Genomic DNA, 24,165 nt, shown 5'->3' with positions numbered 1-24,165 from the left:
CTTGTCATATCACTGATGTTAGGGACGTGCATTTAAAAACAGAAAACATCAGTATTGCTGACTTACAAACAAAGAGGAAGGTATTCCAGAATCAACCTCTTCATCAAATAGACTCAAATCAAGCATAAAAGCAGATGCCAAGTGTTATCACACAGACATAGAACAAAACCCCACCTTGTGACACAGATGCAACAAGAGATCTAGCCTACAGCATACAGGCCACATATTACAGGAATTATATTTAATAACTTCTGCCAAAATACTACTAGGTTGGCAAAAGCATTCTAAAGTCCTTGGTGTAGAGCTCATATCAAAACTTCAAATATTTTCTTGATTTTCAATATGTCAGAAAGTTAGACACAGTTCTTCATCTTTCAACTTTGAGAAAGTTCTCTACCTGCACATTTTCTCTCCCATAAAATGAGCACTTTAGATGGCTGCCTCCCCCTCCCCAAGCCTTGCATTTCTAGTGGAGTCAGCGTAAAATTACTGAGTCCTCATAAGCATCCAGCTCCACCCATGTCAACACATCAACAAAAGAATTTCATCTTTGGCTGCTCTTCCTGTGTATCTAATGTCCCATTTGTTTTCTGCTTTTCTCTATCTTTGTTGCTCAAAATATGAGCAAAGCAACTTGGCTGGAAAAGCCTTTGACCGAGGGGGTATCTCCTGCCAGGTAGCTTCAAGGAAAATGCAAACTACTGTTCAGCAGGATACAATTTTCAGAGAGGATGTAACAGCTATTGAGCTACCGCTACACTTGAACTTTGCCATTTACCATTCAAGTTGACCAAGAGTTATTGACACTTTAACAGAGGATTCTTGTGTATAATCACAGAAGTCAAGAGCAGTTTGAACTATAACAACTTATAAATAACTCCTGCAAATTCTAGAGGGGAGATTTTACTGCTTAATGCACAAAGGCCCAGTGAAAATAAATCTAGTAGTCAGTTGAAATACCCTTCTATGCACATCTTGCTCTGCACAGATGAAAAAGCACAATGCTTAAGTTAAGTCCTTTCCTAAAATTAAAAAAAAAGTTAACCACAAACTTGAGGATGTTGCCTAAATTGACACTACCTATCCTTAGCAGGGGTACAGAGCAGCTAGCAGAAATACCAGGTTAAATGTCCTCATGAAGGGCATTCTTAGAGGATACAGCCCAGGCTCTGCCCATGCCTGAGCCAACCTGAGGCCATGTGTCACATTCCTGCAGTATTCATGTGCTTTATTATCACACACGCCTCACAGGGACTTACAGTGTAAGCCTCCGTCACAGCATGAACACACCAACCTTGGTTAACTGGGAGTACTGCTGCATCACACTTGGTTAACTGGGAGTACTGCTGCATCACACAGGTGCCCGCTTGGATACATCAGAGATCTAACCAAAGTCTTCCAGTATGTACTAATCCTGACACAGAATTACTCTAGAAGTGAGGATACAGGTCTGTTCCGGCCCTGACAGACTACTTGGTGCCTGTGAAAAGAGCACTACATATGAGAACTAGATCCAATACTACAAAGAATTATCCACTATTTATTGTAAGCACATAACTCAAGTTTCTCAGGACCTTCCATGTACTTGATATCATTCATATATGTGGGTGCATCACATTGAGTCAGGTTCCAACACACATTCTTAACTAGGGCGCAAATACGCATCCACAAGGAAAATAACTGAAATCTTCAATGTTAGTAAGAACATCAAAAGAGCAAAATGATCAAAACATCCTTTATAGTCAGTACATATGCAAGCTGTAGGTAGAAGACGAAAAAGGGGTGAGAGATCACACATTTCATCATCTTGTTTGAAGACTTATCTGCGTTATTATAGAGAACTTTAAACCAGAGCTGGTTAGATAATCTTAGTTTAAGGCAGTATATATTTAAATTACCACTATATTTTAATTATCACAAACAACATGATCTATAATACAGAGCTGCCACAATAGATCTGTGGTCCAGCTCTGTAGTTAAGTATTTTTGGTGAGATTACAAACAGTAGAACAGAAATGCATTATTTTCATTCAAAATTATGAATCACAGTGTAAAGATTAGATGCCATATGGTTATATATAACAAGTCTCATTGTGCACAAATAATCACTGACACTTTTAACCATTTATCTAGCTTTCAAGATGCAATAAATTATATGTTGGCATTTTAGAGACTAGCTATTGACATTCATGGTGTTAAACGTTCAATTACATCAACTAAGAATTCCTACTTCATGTGAACAGGGACCATTTATATTATCTCTAGCACAGAAAGCATCCAAATGCTCTTGTGACACTGTAAGGAGGCACAGAAAATTTCATGCAGCAGAAACGTTTTGTGCTTAGTGATGTTTTCTTCTGTTAGTATCTAGTGCTAAATCCTGAGAAGTCAAGCTTGGAAATCTCCTTTTCATTGGAAAAATTTGTTCGATCTATGCGAGAACTTGGGCTTCCAACTTTACTCAGCCATGATTTCCTGCAAGAAAAATAAGAGAGGGTTAGCATATGAAGAACGGCACATGTGGGATTTCATGTCCTGTCACACCTTTTTTTGTTAAGATCCATAAGAAGCAGCCTTCTGGTGAAATAACTACCTGAAATATGTTTAGTTCTTTTCTGTTTTGCGTCCCTTACTTTTTTAAACAGTTTGTTTTGCTGTTGATGGAGAATCAGCACTACAAAGAGCATTACATAATATTACATCAAAATACATCTGATAAAACACTAAAGCAGATTTACAGTAATGATCCCTCTTAAGTGCTTATTAATAGCATTAAAACAGGTACAAGCACCTTAGCAGATTCAATACTATACTTATAGCAAGGACCTAAAGCCATTCATAACTGAAAAATATTATGAAAAAAAATAATTAACAGCCAGTTTGCCCTTTGACAATGAAAAAAAAAGTGGAAAGTGAAATGAAAATAAGTTCAAAACCACCAAAAAGACATAAAGCAAACAAAAATCAAAATTATGTCAAAGCAATAATAAATTGTAATAAATACTCAATTTTATACAAGCGTTCTTAAGTGGGGATTTTGCATGTATTTGCATTATGATCCGATCTCTAATTATTCTGGGGTTGCCTTCTTCCACAGCACATGAGAAAACTGTATTGAACACAAATTACCATAAAGTAACCAAGGCTGGGAGCTGACAGTATGATGGCTGCTCCTACATGCACATCCACTATATTCCTATCCCTGCAGCAATTTGCTAATTTGCAGTAGTGATAAGCTATTGTGTGATAAACAGAGGTGCATAACACTTCAAGTGCAGCACACAACACTGCTTAGGAGAGGTTTATTTACCAGAAATACTTTCTCAGCATTTTCTGTTGTAGTAAAGTCTCAGAAATTGAAAAGAGAAAGTATTTTAGTATACCTTATTTCAGGAGAAATATATTTCCACATAAATACCTTTATGAAGCATAAACTGGTAGAGATACACAACTATGATTAGTATTAGAAAATGTCATTATTCATTCACATTTCAATTTAAGACCATAAAAGTTGTCTTATTAACAGTTAATTAATCCTTTGCAAAATCACACTGAGCATTCTAAAATGCAATATTCTTGCAGCAGGACTTAATTTTGATGTCTTTATAATGAGAATTGTGCATAGAGGTTGCTTACCTTGAGCTAGTAAATAAAACACACCTTATACATAGAAATGTATGTTGTTAGAAACCCTATGTGACAAAGATTTTTTTAGACAATTTGACACTGCATAACACCACAAGATGTCTCAAATGTCTTACCTGGTTAGCAGAGACAAGTAATTTTCTCCAGACCATGCCAGTCCTTTGTAAGACTGGTCTCATCACTAGCACAGACTGTTCCACACCTGCATTCAGAACCTACGCAAGCAACACTGTTCTTGAAACTCCACACACAGTCTCTTGATCAGGAAGAAATAGATATGCTTAGGAAAGCAGGTATGTCCTCTACTCACATATTCTGAAATGTAACCCTAGGAGAACACTTGGTGGATTACAGTCTTGCAGTGTCAAAAAGCTATGTGAGCTCTTTCCTATTTGACCACTAAAATAGAGGGTCTTTATAGAAAGACTTCCTAGAAAACACAAACCAGATGAGTCTCATGTTCAAAGTATGACAAGCCTTAATATAGTACACAGCAACTAAAATTAATAAATATTTCCATCAGATGCTTATACACCTTCACACCATTTGTTCTTTGCTTCATGTTGTGAACAACCTCCCTTCTCATCCGTTTTAGACGATGAAGCCTTTCCAGCAAGGAGTGTAACACAGGAATAGGAGTACATGAGTGAAAGGCAAGAACCTAACTATCCACTCTGCTGGAGCCCAGTGCAGACCAGATATTTCAACAGAAGGAAAGAAGTCTCATAACAGACCAGTACATTTTGCTCCGTATTATTAAAAAGAAATATCAGAAAAGTCCCTTTTTTATTTAGCATAAAAGTATCTAATACAGTTGGACGTCCTCGAGTGAGAAAAAAGAACATGTACTTGAAATACTTAAAATAATCTGTGCTATTTTTAGAAGACTAATGTGATATCCACAAGTAAATAAACTGCTTCCTTTTCTTCTCATTTTTAAGATGACCTTGTCCTGAACAAAACCAGAAGAAATACATTCCTTGCTCAGCCTTCACAACTGGACCCAAGACCAAAATTCATCCATGGCTGCTTCCAATTCCCAAGTTCCACTGCATGAACGAAGAAACTCCGCAAGCTTTGCACGGAGCAAACTTCATTCATTGCCAACTCCATATATTCTCACATGTATAAGGACAAAGCACAAATTACAAAAAATCAATAAAAAAATTCAGCTCCATGGAAACTATAGGATGCATGTATTTTATTCCTTCGTTAATGTAGGAAGTAGAGAAGGAAGTGTGACAGAACTGCTCCTTACCTGGGATTTGCATGACTATAGGGGCTCACTTCTTCGAGATGCTAACACTTTGCAAGAGGACTTTCTTCATTGATCTTCCCTCACTTTGCTCGAGACAGAACATTCACTGAACAGTATGAAGCAGCACACTTTTTTACAAGCTAAGAAAGCAGGAAATCAGTCTTTGCAAAGAATAGTACACAGTTACAGCTCCCTCATTTATCTACAGAGCAGAAAATGTCACCTCTGATATTTCATTTGTATTCAGATCAATAGGCCTGAATTAAGAAAAGGTTCTGTATTCTCCTCTTCCTTCACTCAGCCTTCTTAGCTTTATTTCACTTGTCATGAATTTCAGATCACCCAATGTATGTAAGAGATTAGCTACAATTACTAGTTTTTTGAAGTTTTTTAGCTTGCCATTTATAGCATCCATTTTAACATTTACTGCTGCTACCCACTTCTCTTCCGGAGTGAGAAAAGACAGCCTCCACCTCACTTGTCACAAGGGGTAGGTCTGAATCAAACGAGGACATTCCTTTACTCTGCGACAGGACAGTATATAGCTTACTCTTCAGTTTTAAAGGATGTTTTACAGCTACGCTGCTTCAAGTATGAAACATGAGCTCATCTCCAACGAGCTATTTCCTACAATGTTTTATTTCTGAAGTACCACATGTTCATGCACCCGCCTTTGGCCATGCTCCAGCCTCACCATTCAAGCTGGCAGTGGGGGGACTAGACCGACCCCCACGCACTTTAATCATGATTTACAATTTACACGGTATACAACCTCGCTGCGCGGGGGAGAAGCCAGGCAGGTCCCGTGGTGCCCCGGGGTCTCTCCTCAGGGCATGCAACGCTCCTGGCACTCCCGCCACAGGGCTGAGAACACCCACCTGATTGGTTCATTCAGACAGGTGGCACCCAACAATTGGCTGTAGCCAGTGTGGGCCACCCACCCCCTTCTGGAAGCTTCTCCACAGCTCACCAGCCAGTAACCACCCCAGCCGGTGCGCTGCCACACCTGGGCGGTCTGCTCACAACAGTACCCCAAAACCGAGCTGAGCAGCATTCCCAAGCAGAGCAGGCACACCAGGCTTTGTTACTGGAGCAACTGGGAGCACCTTCTCTCACCCTTCTGGGCTTTCCTTCCTCGGCCCGGTGAGGACGGCCTGCCAGAGACAGCTTCCCAGCCCAGCCTACCCGCCTGCTCTACACCCATAGTCACGGTGGCTTACTCCTTGGGCTTTAAAACAACCATATCTATCATTCTTTTCCTTTTATCATTTCATTAACTGAAACAAACCTTGCCAAGCGGCTCTGTCTTGTTACCCAGGCAACGGGCTCTCTCCAGTCAACATATTATTGGAAAACAACGTCTGAAGAGCTGGGTTTGCACCATCCCGATTTCGATCCTTGCACAAGTAGCCTGCCTGTGTATATTTTTCCAGGCAAGCATCTTTCTTGCAAGATGCCTAACTTAACTTGTCAGAATGAAACATGACCAGGTCAAATTCCGAAGAGCTCCCTGGAAATACTATTTAAGGAGCCTCACCTCTGTAAGACAAGATAATGATAGCACAGCCCTAAAAACACTGCACTTTGAATACTACAGACAGTAGAGTAGCTTTATGTTTTCCCTGAGTAAGATTTATTAACTAAAATCTACACTATATTGATTTCCCTAAAATAAAAGCCTTGGTTGGCATTACTCTCCAACTGAAATCTTCTGCTTTGATAAGGAAACAGCACCTCTGATGGAGGAAGAAGCAGGCGCTGGCATCTTTACACAGCAGGCATGCCAAGCAAGCACGTGAAAGAACAATGCCATTTTTCCTGTGCTAGACTCTGTATTGAACCATCAGTACAGATCAGACACTTCTGCATTTGTTGTATGCAAAAATCCAAACTATTCCATCCTGAGATTGAAGCAATTTACCATCTATAGTGCTAGAAATGGACCTGAAAATGACCTACAGCATTGATACCAGGAGAGCTGGGCACAGTTTAGGAAAGTTTCTCTTCACCTTAACCACAGTGTCAGTTACAGTGGAACAAGAGAAATGTCTGCTTTTACTTAGCAGGAGAGAAAATAAAGGTACTGGTTTGTTTACACTCTATTTCCCTTTGTTTAGGATAAAATACTGGGGAGAATGTTGCTTTTTGAAGATTGTATTTACATCTGTGACAGCATATAGACAAGGATTGCAAATATTTATAAAATACCTCCAAAACGTTGTCGTATTCTTAAACAGTACTGCCAAGTTTTCATAAATCTTGATATTTAAATGTTTGTATAAGAAATGTGGAATTTTTCATTCCTGTCTGGCTTCTGAGCTTTTGGGAAGAACTTTAGCCATTGTTTTCAAGCTTTTCTCTACAATTGTAAAGGCTAGGAACATTTTACTTGAAACCAATTTTTATAAACCTGAAATTCACATCTAGGTAAAGCTTCTAGTAGCCTGCATAGTAAAGATAACTCATAGCTAACTGTAGAACCATTCCATGGTCCCCTACACCGCTGCTCCTGCTGCCAGAGCCTAATAGTAAAATAGGAATCTGGAAACAAAATGTATAGGGTTTAATGTTGTTGTAGAAAAGTAGCAGGAAGGATAAAAACCTTTGAAGCATGTTTGAAAATACCAGCTTTTGACATGATTTGAATCAGCGTGGCCTGAAAAAACATACCACAATTAGCATTTTAATTTAGCAGAAGCAATCAATGTCTTAGTAAGGTGAAGAAAACTGGTTCTGAAGAAAATACACGAGGGATCCTGGAGAGAATCCTGGGAATAATCACTAATATTCTGGTGCAGGGTTAGGTCAAGAGGACTCAATATGTACAGTCGACTTGCTCCTATTGGGCTTTCATCCTCTGTTCCCTGTACTTTCATTAGCTCTCAAAACTAGGTTCTAGCTTGGGGTAGAAACCTGAAGCCACCTAAGCCATAAAGCTGCTGCCTCTAAAGCTCTGCTCAAGAGCCCTCTGTGCTGCACCTCTTCAGGCAAAGGGCACTGGCTGGTTTTTAAACTGTTGTGCCTGCTGCCTGATACACCACCAAAACCACTGCCAGCAGCAGCCCACACTAGGTCAAGATCAGGGGTCTGCACTTTGTTGCATGGCTGTGCCTTTTGCATATAGATACCTGCAAAGGAAGGGGGAAGGAGCACTAGGAGAACAAGGCCAAGAGAAGGGAAGGAAATTTTAACACATTTATTAGGATGACCCCACCACAGTCAACCAAATTAAAGCCAAGTGACAGGTCACTTCAGAGGATTAAAACAAAAAAGAAAAAGAGAATGCCAGCAGTAGTATAAGGCTACAGGCCAAGAAGTAGGTGGGCTAGAAACGAAGCAACCTGCTCAGGCGTAGGCATGGTGCCCCAGAATAGAGCTGGAGCCTGTAGATGTGGGGAAGACTGCATGCGCTGCTGCTTCTGCCTGTTCACTAGCTCCTCCAGGCATCTTGACAACAGGAATTTCTTGGCCCTCTGAATATTTAGCAGAAGTTCTGTAACTGTTTTAGAAAGGGGGAAAAGAGATATTTAATCAAAACTAGTGTTTGACTTTGCATTTTTAAACACAGCTGTCAGATGAATGTTGTTAATTTGTTTATATTTCTTCATTTTCTATCAAACCCTGCTGCACTCAAGGCCAGTATTTCTCTAGAGAATATATGATGAGCTTTTCTTTGAGGTACGATTTGAAAGTAATATCCACAGCAAGGGCAAATCAGCAGAATCCGATATGTTAAAAAAATTGTGTGACAATACTGAATAAGCTCCAAATACAACTTTGGGTGTCACATTTCTATTTATAAACTTGAGAAAAAACTTGTATGGTATTGTTCACCACATTGTGTATGTTATTGGCAAGATTTTTTCATGTAAAAATGATCATTACTAGTTTGCATTTGCACTGAGTTCAACCCTATGTACCTCAAGTTCACTTTATTGTTCATATCAAATCTATATTAAATGTCTTCACCTCTTAAAGAGTAGGAACTATCCCAGAATGAATGAAACCAAGGCTGAAGTTTTCCTGTATACAATGCAAAGATCTGTGGTGGGTTTTCCCATTGACCATTTTTGAAAACTTCAAGTCGAATTCAATTATTTACTTAAACATGAGATCATAAGAAGTGTATTTTTATTAAAAAGTTATCAAAATACCTCTTTGTTTAAACCATATTAGGCAAGTAACATTTGGCTTCTTTTATAGATCTTATCAGAAAAAAATAAGCAATGTTGCAGAAATTTGTTCCAACAAAGAGGAGTAAAGAAGTAAATGAAAAGTAAAACCAGATTCAGCCATTTCAGTAACTCAAAACAGTTTTTATATCCACACTGACCTACAGAAAGTACAAGACAAAAGAGAATTTCCTGTTAAGCTTGTGTCCTATCTTCCCAAATCAGTAAACATACCAGAAAGCCAGAAGCAGCTAAAAGGCTTATTGTATTTTCCCCTTGTAATATGTCTGCCTCTACAGGGTACAATTTGGCTCACAAGGCAGACTAGGAATTTTGGCTAACCCCACTCCGTTATACAGAATGCAATTGGAAGTTATTTCTTATTCCACATCTATTAAATCTAAGGCCACAGGAAGCTTAAGTGAAGAGGAACCGTTGCTGTACCAATTCAGGCCCCTGGAAAAGATGAACTCATTCTAATGCTTAGAAACTGACTAGCACCCATCACCCACAAACTGTATTTAAAACAAATAGCTGTATTATAGAGTTGAACAAAGAGTGATGTACTATTGCTGCTGACCATCAATTTTATACCTAAAAAAGTTAATGAAACCCTTACCTAGGCCATTTAAAACTAACCCTATTGGATGACCATAATGAATCATCATACCTTGACCAATTCAGTTTTACTTAAAATCCATTTCATTATAAGCCTGGTAAAAATAAAACAGCCACTATAGTAAAGGAAGCCCAGATAACAAATGCAATCAAGAATTTTGAAGACAACACTTTTCTGTTCTCTGGTAACAAGGTTCAGCAAGGAAGACAGACAAAAGCTGCATGAGGCCCAGCCCCTACATTTTACATTACCATGCTTGCTGTATCCTCTATGCAATTCTCAGAAGACAGATTCACACAGAAAAATACAGATTAATTTATTATGCAAGAACTAGAAATAACACCAGACCAAAACACAGCAAATTCCTTCAAGCACCACTGGGATTCTTACTACTTTCCTCAGAAGTCTCCCTTCCTTTACAAAGTACTTAGGATAGACAAAAGACTGAAAAACAAGAAGACTCACTGAGAAGCTGCAATTTCCAATTAAAAAAAAAAAAAAAAAAAAAAGAGAGGTATCTTAAAAGGGAAGCATTACTATTTTTAAAGCACTTCATTCTAGAGCACTGAGCAAGTCTGAGTGAGAATATTTATCATATCCAGCGTTGCAGTGACTGTATATGAATTCACCTTTCCCTAGAATACCAATGTTTGAATATTTCAGAGGCTAAAAGGTTGGCTCACTTCAAAATATGCAGGAGTGACCGTTTCCAAAGAACCTTATATAAGCATCCACATGGGAGCAGATTAGGCAGTTTGTTGTCCAGCTGTTCCTCATGCTGAAGTACATGTACAATTGCTTTTGAATGCACAAAACATCTGCCTGTCTATTTTTATAGTAAAAAAACAAACCCCACCCCCTCAGATTGTCACAAAAATCTCAGCTGTAGCAATTCCAAGCTGAAATACTTCCTTTGATTGTGTTGGTATTTCACATACCTTGATCAGTTGGCCTAATAGTACCAAAGTGTATGCTGGGACTTACAAATTACCTTTAAAGAAAAGATAACTGCAACACACACGTGTCTGCCCTTTAGAAATGGATGCTGTTGACAGAAAAACATGTAACAACTGAGAATTTTATTTTTATTTATAGCTCGCTAAAGTGTTTTGAAATTTTCTTATTAAGCATTCAGTTAGCTCAGCTCCATTTTTTCTCACTGACTTTACATGATTTAATTTGTTAATTTAAATTGCACACTTAAAGGAAGGAGTTACACCCATCTTTTTAACCTGCAATCTCAAGGAGCTTTTTTTTAAACCAACTGTGATATAACATAGTAGACATTTTAGTATACAAATCAAAACAACAGGAAAATGTTGTACTAATGTTAGAGAGCACAACCGTTCAGAAAAATACCAAGTAGGTTATACTAGCTAATAGTCTGCTTAAATTTTACACAATGAGAAAATTTAGGGGTTGTCAAGACTTAACTTTCTATTTTATTTTGCATTATGAATATAGCTACATTAAGGAGGAAGCAAAAGATTAACATAAGGATGTTACAGCTATTACGCTCTTTATTCTTATGGTTTCAAGCACGTGCTCCTGAGGCAAACCCAGCATGGTATGCTTACAATGAAGGTAACCTTGTACCCATCATATACTAGATGCATATATAATAGTCCCTGGAAATTAAATCCCCTTCACAACTGATTATCTAACAAAAACTAGGATTTGTTGATATGTATTATTTATTGTTTCTATAAATAACAGAAATAGATCTTGTATTTAAAAACAGTCACATACTTCCCAAAGACTAGCCTGTCTCATCTACCTTGAGGTAAACCTCCAGACAGCCCAAGGCAGCAGAGGCACAAAAGTGAGACACACCAAGCCTCTGGCATGCTGTCCCTGAGGGAAGGGCACAGACACCTTATGGAACTGACTGCATCTTCCCACATTGTCACATCCCAAAGAACTGTATTTCATTTACAGCAAGAAAATTATTTTCATTCTTTAGCATATTACTTCTTCATGTTTTCCTTATGACTTCACATACATTAAAAATACCATTCCTGAAAGTTCTAATATAAAGACTGCTTTTCTCTACTGGCTTTTTAAGTTCCATAGATATAACATTTCACTTGTGGGCACTTTGGTCTCAAGCTCACAAGACGACACAGGCTATCTTCGCAGGTAGGTATTAAATACATAATCTGAAGAAGCCTTTCAAGCCATCATCCCAAATACCCTGATAGCAGGTATCTTGCATATACTAGCTGAGATTTTGAGTAAGAGAACCAAAAACAATTCTCAAGCACAGGCTACCTGATTTCTTATGTGTCTACATTATTCAATCGGCTTTGTAACATCTCTGATTGTTAGGCTTTACACTTTCTATCAATATCATGAAAAGCTCAATAGAAAAAAGATTTATGTGAGTTGCAACAGTGCTGCAGGCACGCCTATGGCAAAGTCCATTTCTGTGGTATAAACTGTCATTATGAATATACTCATTGGTAGGAATAAACACTTAACATCAAAGCTCCAAGCTATATAAGGAAGCTATCAGAGCACGAACACATATTTTATTTCAATGGTTTTGTGTAAAAATGTTATTTTAACAAGGCTTTTAATGTTTATTGAAATAAGATCCGATGCATGTTCTTGCTATTCAGTGGTTCCTGTGCCACATGATATTTTTATTAAACCCGATTCTTGCAGTATTCATAAAAAAAATGTCTTCCTGTGCAACAATTTGCAACTGTGACAAAAGAGAAGATACTTTTTTCTAGAAAAATTATGTATCTTTTTTTTCTACAGAAATAAACTGAGACTTGAAATCCCAAATTATCACCTTTAAGGCAGCTACGGTACATGCTACTTAAAGTTACCACTTACAGAAAGCAAACCAGCAGATTTATGGATTATTTTGATTTGGTTTTAATTATGAGGTTAATGTGCTTGATCTTTCCTCCTACACTTTCCATTAGTTTTGGACATCTTCCTGCTGACTCATTACAGCCTGCCCTTTATCAGTACTTTTTTTTTTGGTACTGACAGCTTCAGACTTCAAAAACTAGAATAAAAGCAGAGTTCTACTGAAGATAGCATCTTATTTCTACTACAGTCAACATCAACGCTTCTAATGAAGACGGCGAGATCGACTTGATCACTGTTAAAATTTAAACCAAGATCTACAACTACTTACAAAAAATGAACGTCAAAAAAAAGCCCAAACCAAGGAAACCATCTCTAGAAGACAATTGGTCTATAGTATTGTCAAATATTCCTGAACAGGTATTCTGAATAATAATGAGCACCTTGTCTTGCACAGAGTTTTAACTTTGTCACATATGCTTCATGTGATGTAAGGTACCACAGCAAAAGTGTGCATCAGGAGGAAATTTGGAAAAAAGATGCTTTGGGTTAACACACTAACAGACCCAGGAAACACTGCTCAAACTCATTAAATGTGCAGTGAGCTGGGCAATATTCTCCACTACAATGAGTTTCAATTTTAGAAAACACTGATCTGTTTTTAGGGTAACTGCATATTCTTTTCACACGGTTATCACCTAGCTAAATATCTGAGTTTCTCTAATGTTTTCTAGTCCAAATAAATTGTTTGGTTTCCATTCAATTGTTTAAAAACACATTTTCAGAAGAATTATGGACAGTGAGCTAAGAATGTATGCTTTAATAATGAAACACTAAGGTTTTAAGTAAGCAGTAAGAGTCAGGTAAAGTCAGCTCTCTGCTGATTATATAACTAAGCATATCACCTTTTAGATTTTCAAGAGCATTGCTCAGGCAATGACACCTTGCGACCTAACTACTGTCTCTCAGAGGTAGTTAATAATAGCAGAGTAAGAGTAATATGGTGTAATTTCTTCATGTACAGCAGATTTTGAAATTCTGTGAAATGCTTGGTAAGAATTACAGGCAAAGTATAAATATGTTCCTAAACTTGTAAGTCTTCCCATATTTTCATCTTTCCTTCAAGTTCCAGGTGTCATCAAGAACTATCAAGTATCTAATTTGTTTTCTGTAATTTATGCCATTTTCACTCCTTTTCTTCCTGCTCTTTTGATATTTTATTCTGCCCAGACAGTTAAAGCAGACAGATCTGTTTCTGATCACTTTTATAGACTGCTACTGGGACTATGTATGTTTTGTAACATGAATTGAGAACTACAAAAAAAATCATAGTAATTTCACTAGCAGCTGTTTTTATTGAAATGTATTATGTACAAATATGCCATTAATATCATGCTTGACAAAACTTAGATTTTGTAGCTAATTACCAGCGCCTCATAAAGGCACAAAAGGATAAATACTGAATGCTAACAGGCTAGTCACGATTCACCACTCAGAAACAAATATACAATATAACTAACTCGAGGATTAAGTAGTTAATGAAATGTGGATTCAGCTTCTCAGACAAAGAAATCCAGTGTGAAATTGAAGAGGCAACACCTTTTTCAATCCAGACAAAAAGCAGTGCGATTACATTTGAAATTCAGAATATTTAATTAAATATTAATATCTACTGCTTTGTCTTGCTCTTACAGCAGCAGTAAAGTGATAAACCAACAAAGCCAAAAAATCTTGCCCAACTAAAACTGTAATTGATGATTGAGGAAAAAAACCTTAAGACTCCTCTCCATATATTCAAACCTAAGTTACAGCACTGGGCCTATCTACTGCTCCTTCCCTGTGTCTGGAGACAAAGAAAGATCACTCAAGTTGCTAGAGCAGGTTCTCTCCAAAACCCACAGCACTGACGTATCCGAAAGGCTGGACAACATCCAAGAACTGGATAAACGGATGACAAGTTTCTTACCTTTCACAAAATGCAAACCCATGGGTTTTTTTAGGAAGAGAGTCATGAGTTTTTCCCAGATATACAATTGATACACCACTGGTATGAGCAAATGCCAGCTAGGAAACAGACAAAACCCTGAAGCAACAGGGCATTTGGAAGATAATAAAAACTTTCTTTTACCTGAACATGTACACAACCCTTACAAGATTAAGAAAAAAAAATACAGTGGAGAGAAAAAAAAGTAACAGAGAGAACTCAAATGAAGACAAATTACCAGAACAGAAAACTATGCATAAACAATTCAGACCTTGATCTGTATGCATAGTTTTATTACAATTACATTTACTATGAGCACATGGGACAAAAATGGTTACATGGCTGTAGTTTTAACATGAACCATAAGCAGTTCAAAGTTGCTTCATTTAAATAGAACAGCCACACAACTCTGATAGAAACCTGGCTGGACACCAGACCCAAACATAGACGCTAAGGGGGATGCAAAGAGCACTTCTAATTTGGAGTAACAGCTAGCTTTTCAATCCATTTATGTGTGGGAAAATCATTGTCTTTCCAATTTTTCTTTATCTCTATTACTGTTACCCCTACAAATCAAGGCTGCCTTGCCACATACACGCTCCATGGCACAACCTGAGTACTGTGGACACAGCTCTAACTTAGGCTGCTTGCCTTTTGCTCCATGACCAAGTTTGACAGTCAAAAATCATCGGTCCTTGTTAATGCAAAGATGCAGCTGCCAATGCTTCCTTATGAACTAGTGGTACACAAGACAGAAAAGAACTACTTATCAGCAAAAAGGACAGGAAAAACAAGTTGTTTTAAGGAGAATTGCATGTAGCAAAGAGCAATAGGCAAGTATGTAGAGTAATAATGTGCCTAAATATGCACAGTTAAAGACAGAAGAACTCATTACAGCAAAACTCTGCAACACATCAGCATTCACACCCTCTAGTTTTCACTATTATGCTAAAAACAACCACAACCTGCATGAACATTGGCAGAAGAGTCCATGGAGGATGAGGACACCACCTTAAGCCTCCTGATGAGGTTTACTTGGTTTCTGGGTAGTTTGTAGATAACAGGAATTAAGGACACACAGTAAAGCCTCACACCAGGGGTAAAACCTGAAACAGAACATCTCCAGTGTATGATGGAAGATCAAGCGAGAGGTGAAGATGAATAAAAGATTCACTTTGATCCATATGCTCAAATGTGGAAGCAAGAGAAACAAAGAACTATGCACATTTTCAAACAGGACATATATAAACAGAATCACTCATGAGCTCCTACAGAAATCACTTTGTAGGTTGCTCCAAAGTAACATGCTCTTGAAACTGGGGATTTTGTGTAAAATATGATAAAGAATTACTAAATCTGTTCTATGATGCTACTATATAACGTTCAAATTGCACTCCTTCCTTGTATTTTCAAAGTAGATTCAGTTTTAAAGAAAAATCCAAGTCCCAAGAAATTACTTATTATTTACTGTTCTTCAGGGCACCTCAAAATTTCTAAGAGGAGACTGTTTCTAAGGAATGCAAACCACATCCCTTAGGGCAAAATTCTTTCAGATAATGAAACTGTTGCATGACAGACACTGGATAGAGGCCACAAATCATTCCAGCTGATAAAAAGAAGGATTTTAAAGTTCTTTTTCATTAATTACTTTATGTACTTTCACCGCTTTTAATAGGTATTTGAGACAAAACTATGTTAAAATAATATACATTCAACATCTAGTTTTGTCAGCAGTATCCATGGAATATAGCCCATGTGACTCAACGCTCACCCCATATGTTAAGATCAAGGTCTCAGCACAGCAGTGGTTTGCAAAGTTTTTAACAGGGTTGGTATCAGTCAGCTACAAAGTAATAGTAATGGCCCTGTTAAGTTCCTTCCCTGCAAATAGTTACTCAGTGTATAAATTGTCTCTTCAACTGGTATTAAGCCCTATGAAATAACAAAATAAACAAAGCATAGCTACAAAGACCACATTCTACACACACCTTCCAGGAACCTCTAGTCACAGACAGGACTAAGCCACCTAAAAATCACAAATCAAGCAATTTATAATGTTAAAAGAGTTCAGAAGTATTTTGAGCTACAAGTGGAATTAGGCACCAAAAACCCTTTCAGTATTGTAGAACTGAAATCCTAGAATACTGTGTTTTCAGGATGATACATTTCTACACAACAGTTGCAGTCAGAGTTTCAGTTGTACCTGGAAGTACCAGGTATTGCTAGAAATACCTTCTTTAGCTTCAGGTTGCCATGATGAAGTTCCCCCTTCCCTTCCCAGCTAGTCTGCACTCACATCTGGTTTCAGTTACATGCTTTTAAGGTTGGTCCAGGCACCTGTAATGCTGTCAGACTGGCACCTCCAGAGTATTAAGTATTCAGCCTTGAAATTCTAAATTGTAAAGCAGTCAAGGCAGCATCAACTGGGCAGCATTACAGGTCCCTGAAGTCATCCCACCAAGATACTATATACAGATAGTTGAGGATCAGCCAGAGATCTGTTACCTATTGTTACATAAACGCCTCCTCTTTCCCCTCTTTTCACTTACTCTGTTCTATTCACATCATATACTGCAGTTTGTTCTTTGCAATATGGATCCAATCTTTTCAGTTAATGATGTATTTAGTGAAATTCTGATTGTTCTTCATTATAGCATAAAATAATGAAAGATGCTGCCACTCAATTGGGACTACATTCCACTCTGAACTTAAAATTCAATTAATCTTTTTATTCAAAGTCGTAAGTCCTCCCTAACCTTACAGCACTTCCTCTGTGAGCTAAAAGGATTTTCTGACCTTGTAAGAAGGAACATTAATTAAGAAGTTAAAGTTAATTGAGGTTTTTTAGAAATTCAGGTCCACCTCACTCTTCATCTGCAATTAACTTCATAATGAAGAAGAACAAATTCTACAAGGCTCTGCATATTTAAAATTCTTAAATAATTTTCGAATAGGTAACATGAAGAAATTACATTCTAAATTACTATTGAGGTTTATTATATAAGTATGCAAAGCAGCATGGCCTGTCTCTTGGCACTGGGCCCTACCTTGCCTTCACTCTCATTTTTTCTAAGGGTGCTTCATGTCAGTATACAGAGGCAGCAATCACCCAGGTAACTCACTACAACTATAAGCCTGGTGCAAAAAAAGGCAGCTGCAGCTACACATTTTGGTTACTCACACCAGAGATTATGCAAACTGAATGAAAACACAGTTTAGCTATGCCATGATGCTCTGCCTGGCTTTTCTGTTCTACTCTCATGTTGAATGTATTCTTTCACGGCCAAACAATATATATCACATCTCCAAATCAGAGAAACACTGGCCAGCTTGGTTCTTCAGTGATGTTTGAAATGTTTAATCTCTTGAATCTTTTTAAAGAAATAGCAAAATCTTGAAAATTAATTATATTAATCATAAGGTACTGATAGGTACTCAAAAAATCAAAAGAAATCACAGGGTATTTTATTTTGCCCCAAGGCACTGAAAGCTTTGAAGAATTCAGTAGTTAATACAATCAGTGAGGATGCAATTATAAAGCATATTAAACTTAAAAGTACATGAACTTTTACTCATTTATTCAGACATAGAAAAGTATTAACTCTGATCCATACAGGTAGGGACATGCAAAAACCAATATGTTTCTGTAAGAAGATTTTTACCTACATTGGTATACCACTAATACATCCCCAAATTATAACAAGACTCCTGCATGATATTAAGGGCAGAATTACTGTTTGAATGCTTTAATCTGACAGGAGTATAACACAAAACATCTTCATGGTGGAAATAATTTGTTTGACTATTTCCAACTAGGGTCAAGTTCACCTTATACAGACATCAATTAAAACATGTCTAAAACTGCTTGACTAGGAAAAAAAAAGGCTTTTGAACTCTGGGGTTTAAGCTGGGACATGTGGCAACCAGTAGAGGCAGTTCAGGTGGAAGGCAGCTATATGCCATACCTTAAGAGATGCCAGACACTGCTCCAGCCCACCAGGCAGGCTCTCCTGCCCATGGAAAACCTCCACAGCCATTTATAAGAGGTAACTGCATTTTGGAAGCCAGCCAGGATCCAGATGGCAGAGATGACAAAGCGTATTAGCAACAGTTTCATATTGAATCACATTTACCTGTGTCAAGCTATACAAGCTGTTAGACCAATTAGCTACTGCAATGGTATCTAAAAATGTGCTAGGTTTCTTTCAGAAGACAGAGAAGGTCTGCCACAAAACTGGCCTTACAACACAATGGAAGAGGTTAATGTAATGAGGAAGAGTTATATTGTTACAACCACTATTACTCACTCTGTGACTAGAAACTTCAGTGTAACTCACTGAATTCTGCTAGTAGCTTTCATAGCAGTAATTAGTCCCATTTACTTCTGAACAGTTACCCTGAGTAAGATACTAAAGGTATGCAGAAAAACCAGTAGGAGGCCAAAGCTTCTACCTGTACTGCTGCCAGTCTTAAAAGATTTTCCAGTCCTCTTAATGGCTCCACAGCATCAAGGTGGGCAATGCTTTTATGAGTGGCACTGAAGTACTCAAACAGGCTAACTAGAAACAGTGTGGTCTGCATACACCTGCATTAGCCAGGAGCACAGACCAGCAAGAGCAGGTTTGTAGAGTACAATGGTTGGTACTGAGGACCTGACTTCCATACAGTATTATACACTTCAAACAACTACTTTTATTCCCCCCACCATTTCTTAAATTACAACAGAAAAAAGAAGGTACAACAGAAGCAGGATTTGATAAAACATATTAAAACTGAGGGTTTTTGAAGTGTTTCTGTTCTTCCTAATACTCCTACCTCTTCAAAAGCAGTACTTAATCACTGAAAAATTTCAAGATTTCTCTGGAGTTAAGAATAGCAGTTAGCTGCAAACACCCCCATCCAGAACATTTCATCCTTAAATCAGTACAGATGTGAGCTAAGACATCTCCTGGCTTATAGATGAATACCATGTTAAATGGACTTCAAATGCCTCATCATGTCTGATACTGTAAAGCCTAGAACTTTGTTTTGCAAGCACAACACAATATATCAGTGTTCCTCCCTTAATTCAAAAACCTTCCCATTTCGGTAAGACCTTGCAAGAATGGTATTTGAAAAGAGGGCAAGAGATTTAAGCAATTAGCACCAGAACAAGTTTCTCCACATTTTTATGATTTATACATTTTTCTATACAAAATAGTGGACAAGATTTGTTGTATGTATGTTTATAATCAATGTTTTCAGACTTCCAAATGATTCATACTCAAGTTTCCCTCTCATTCTCACCGTTAAAATGGTAGCGTTCCTACTAAGTTCACGTTGGCTCATCTTATATCCCTCAACACACTGCCTGCTACAGGAAAAGAGTAAAAAGTAGACCAGAGGTGGGGTGACATGAGCACACATCTATGATTTCCTCTAGCTTAGCATCCATATTTCTGCAATCTCCATTTTCTGGGAACCTAGAATTTTTCTTCTTGCAAACAGAAGTTTTACACAGCCAACAAAAAATTAGTCACACAAATACTGAACCTTTTTCCTAAATTCAGTACCTACAATGCTCAAATAGCAAGTGACAGCTAACAAATATTAATAGGTATATTAAATAGCTGTTCAGCAATTAGAAAAGATACTTCTACCTAGGTCTTCAAATTGTGCTTCCATGTTGTTGAAACTTTATTTTCCATTTAAGCTGTCAACCAGACTTATTGAAATCAAAGATTTTCATTACATTTGGTAATCCCAAAATTCCTGTCTTATTTTGAAGAAGTGTTCTTCAGTATCAGCCACCAAAAGAAAATTGGTATTTAAAATCATCCCTTTTCTCATGGCATCAATTCCCCTGCAAAGTAGATGGAAAACATTCTACTAGCATAGCTGGTGAAAGAAATATCTAGAAGGCAAAAAACAGACAGCAACTTCTACATACGCAAGAAGATTGACATCTAGTGTGAAAACACTGAACTACAAAGCCTATACTGCATATCAACAATTATTAATTTAAAATAAGTAAAAAATACATATCTATTTAAATGACAAGAGAACCAAACCCTCCAAATAAAAGCACCTTGAATTTTTTTCAAATAGCTACAAAGGGCCAAAAATTGTTACAATGACTGAAGAAGTGCAGCTTCTAAAAGAAGAAACAAGATGTTAGCCATGAGTCCTAAAAGCCAACAACAGAATCAGGGAAGAAACTCAGACCAAGGAAAGTAACACACGCTAGCTGGTTAAGCAGAAGTGTTTTCTAGCCTTGAATAAGGTGAAGTAGAAAAGTTAGACAAAGGCAGAATGACTGCATGATTTATTTTAGAGTTTATGACTGAAAAAGATCTTGAACACCTTAATTTCTGTGATGTAGGCCCAAAGACTGATAAGGAGCGTTGTAAGTAGTTCCTAGGCAACTATGTTCTTTAGCACAATGCATATAGCCATGAAAGACAGTTGATATGTTGTGGAATAAACAAAAGGCTTTTCATAGTTAAGGACTAAAGATTGAACCCTAGTATCAACATCATTATCCTAGTTTAGTTTTTTAAATACCTTTAGTCAAAGGTGCTTTCATTCCTGCAATGTAATCTCAAAAGTGTTTGTGACCTTTTTATTCTTAACAGTATCACATCTAAGGTTACAGTAGCACTGGGTGAGATTTTGGACCTAAGCATGTTTTCCTGGCACTTTCAGTTATTTCAGGCCTATTTGCACCTTCTTGCCTGTAGTAATTTTGTAAAAGTTCCATCTAAAAAATAGTATCTTAAAGAGCTGACAAAAGTGCATTCATACTACAACTCCCAACTCCTTTATGATTCATCTACTGTAACAATATTAAGCTATCTCTTCTGGCCCCTGCCAAAATCTCCTCAAGCCTATTCATCTCATACTCGTAAACAGTATCAGAAACTTTCCAGATAATGTCAGCCTATTGCTATTATCTGTGCTATGGCCCTTGTCTGCAGCCCCGCTTTAGTGTCAGTGTTGCAAACAGCTTTTAACAGAACACACACTTTTAACCAAAAACAGTTTACAAGCTTCCTGCTAAATAAGAGCGGAATTACACAGCAGCAGCTGGAGCCATTTGGGATGTCATCTGCATGTATGTTCTCACTCCAGGTATTTAGAGGCAACGCTCATAGCCTGTCCACCCCCATCCTTATGCTCAGTGTACGAACACACTAGATGGATCACAAACATTGATGTCTCATTTCCCCCTCAATCACAGAATTCTGGAATTAAAAAGCCTTTGAAAAGGCCTCGAGAGAAAGGCGCAGGAGCATGGAAATAATTACACACAGGGACAAGACAACCTAAAGGTACTGATAAGAAAATTTGGTTTACGTATTTGATTGACTGTCTACATTCACACAAGGAAGCCTTCAGGCCACACACACTACTTTATTATTCTGCATTTACCTAACATTACCAAACAGGTATTAAGGAGCAGTCAACAGCAGAGAAGTGGTACATACAAGCATCTAAAATAAAAGTTACCTCCTATTAGTTTCTATATTTCCCATTACTATGCCTCAACTCCTAAATTCTTTCTTTCTGTTAACTGCATCAAATCCAAAAAGCACTGATGATTAAATTGTGTTCTGATAACCACTCAGGGCAATTTGCCAAATTGCCAAAAATAATTCTTTTTTACGAGTAAATAAGATTCCTTCACTTGACTGACTCAATATGTTAATCATTAAACAACTGAAAGTTTCTAATATTGTAGATATGACCAAAGGCTTGCTTTTACTCAGGAAAGCTTAAGACTCAAGGGAACCTCTGCACAATGAGTCAGAAGTGAATGACTACTTCAGGATAAGCTCTGGAAATGGTAAGTACATCTGGAAAAACGAAACAAATAGCTGCTCACTGCTATTTTTTGCAAGGGCACAGAACAGAGAACTGTAAGCCTACACAAAGTAAAACTTTCCTGACAGTAACTACACTGTACATGTCAAGTCAGCCGGAAAATAGTTTCTTGGCATCATTTAAACCCTACAGAGTTCTAAAAGGAAAGCTAAGAAGAACTTGCTCAATATGAAAGACCTCGCCAATCTCCAGTTTTGCACGTCCAGCTAAGAATTTTCAGAAACTGCAGACAAGCAGACCCTGAGGAAAAAATCCTCATCTTGTCAATTTTGGTTTTGCACTAGCAACCCAACAATACAAAACTAACTGGAGAAATGCCCAATAAAGATCCATGACTGCACCCAAGGTAACTGAAAGCAGATGAAAATTACATACTTTGAACAAACAGCTTAATTTTTTTCTTTGAGTATAACAGATCTACAGAGTAAGTTTCTTTATACTTACTCAACTCCATTATATTTTACATATCAGACATGTAATTTATAGTTCATCATGTTACTTTAGAAGTTTATTCCTACCAAATGCAGTTTGCGTCTCACCTCTTCACACACTAATCCCAGCACCTTAAGACCTCCTCTAGCAGCCCTACTCTCTACACATGTATTTTTTCACTAGACACAGGCAGTGTGAAGAATTTTAATCTGATAGATCAAGATATATCTGTATGCAACTACAGGAAGAGAAACACAATGCAAACCACAAATTACACATACCTCCCTACATCCTAAGATACAAACACTCCACAGTTCAGAAACAGACTGCAGGAGATGAAGAAAGGAATACTGAATGGATGGAAGAAGTGAATGCATCCACAAGTGACACCTGAGATTCCCACTGTGGAGAATCGCTAGTTATGAAGCAGTTGATATTTCATACCATACCTTCTTGGGTCATGAACTATGCACACCACACTTAACTTTGTTGTGAGGCTGAGAAATTTAGGGCCCCTTCTCTAGACTCAATTATAGCTCTAGCTAAACATTACCCAGAAAAACCATTCAGAACTCAGTTTCAGGATCTGCTTTTTATTTGTCATTAGTATTACACTGGGTCTGATTAAAAAAATAATTAAAACATATCATGGCATTACTTGATCATAATTGTTTTATTTTTACCATCCTTTTTATTAGGAGAACTAGATATCAGAACAACAAAATGTGCAATGAACCGGAACAGATATGGCATAGAACAAGAAATATCTGGAAACTATTCAAAATACTTAGTATCTCCTTTTCACTAAAGATTAGTAATAATACCACATGTTCAGGTTTATTAATCAAGTGCCAGAAAATCATGAGACCAGCTGAAGTCTTATGAGATCTTTAAAATAAAATCCAGAGGTTTTGCTTGCTTCTGGGTTTTGGCATTATCTTAACAGTGCCAACATTTTCTCTGCCATACACAAGGCTGGAAGCCTTTCTTTAAAACAGAATTTCAATTCCTACATAACAGTTTTCCACCAAGCATTGGGGCTTCAACAAAAAACATCCAAGTACCGTCACAAAAATCTTTAACTAGCAATGCACTCAATCAAGATGCAATCAGTCATTAGTGAATTTAGTATTATCAGTGTACCTGAAGACAAGCTTCACAAAACAGGCTGTTGTTGTTCTCTATAATTAACTAAAAACTAACCTCCCATTCTAGACATTTTATTCACCAAATGAAACACACCAGAAGTTACTTGCTAGTGCAATAGCCCTCAGCATAATTTCTCAAGTCATAGCCCTTTCTCTTAAAGGAATTTAATTTTTCCACCTTTATTGAAAAAAAACCTTTCCACCAAGATCCATATGTTTTG

The 24,165-nt window shown here is 37.5% G+C and overlaps 1 protein-coding gene across 3 annotated transcripts in view; it reads right to left on the bottom strand.

Annotated features, from left to right (window-relative positions):
* Positions 1-1,512: 1,512 nt before the first annotated feature.
* The window catches only part of ACYP2 (acylphosphatase 2), a 42,298-nt gene continuing 19,645 nt past the window's right edge, over positions 1,513-24,165 (bottom strand). For 2 of the 3 annotated variants that reach the window (XM_037405930.1, XM_037405929.1), the window contains one exon: positions 1,513-2,475. In XM_037405930.1, coding sequence (XP_037261827.1) covers positions 2,361-2,475 — 115 coding nt within the window. In that variant the 3' untranslated portion in view covers positions 1,513-2,360. Of the gene's footprint in view, positions 2,476-8,244; positions 8,403-24,165 lie in introns of all 3 variants that reach the window. The other variant, XM_037405928.1, reaches the window with a different exon arrangement.

Source organism: Falco rusticolus, chromosome 12 (assembly GCF_015220075.1).
Source record: "Falco rusticolus isolate bFalRus1 chromosome 12, bFalRus1.pri, whole genome shotgun sequence".
In the NCBI taxonomy this organism is placed as follows: Eukaryota; Metazoa; Chordata; class Aves; order Falconiformes; family Falconidae; genus Falco; species Falco rusticolus.
Note: the sequence above shows the minus strand (reverse complement) of the source record. Positions and strands in the feature narration are given on the sequence as shown.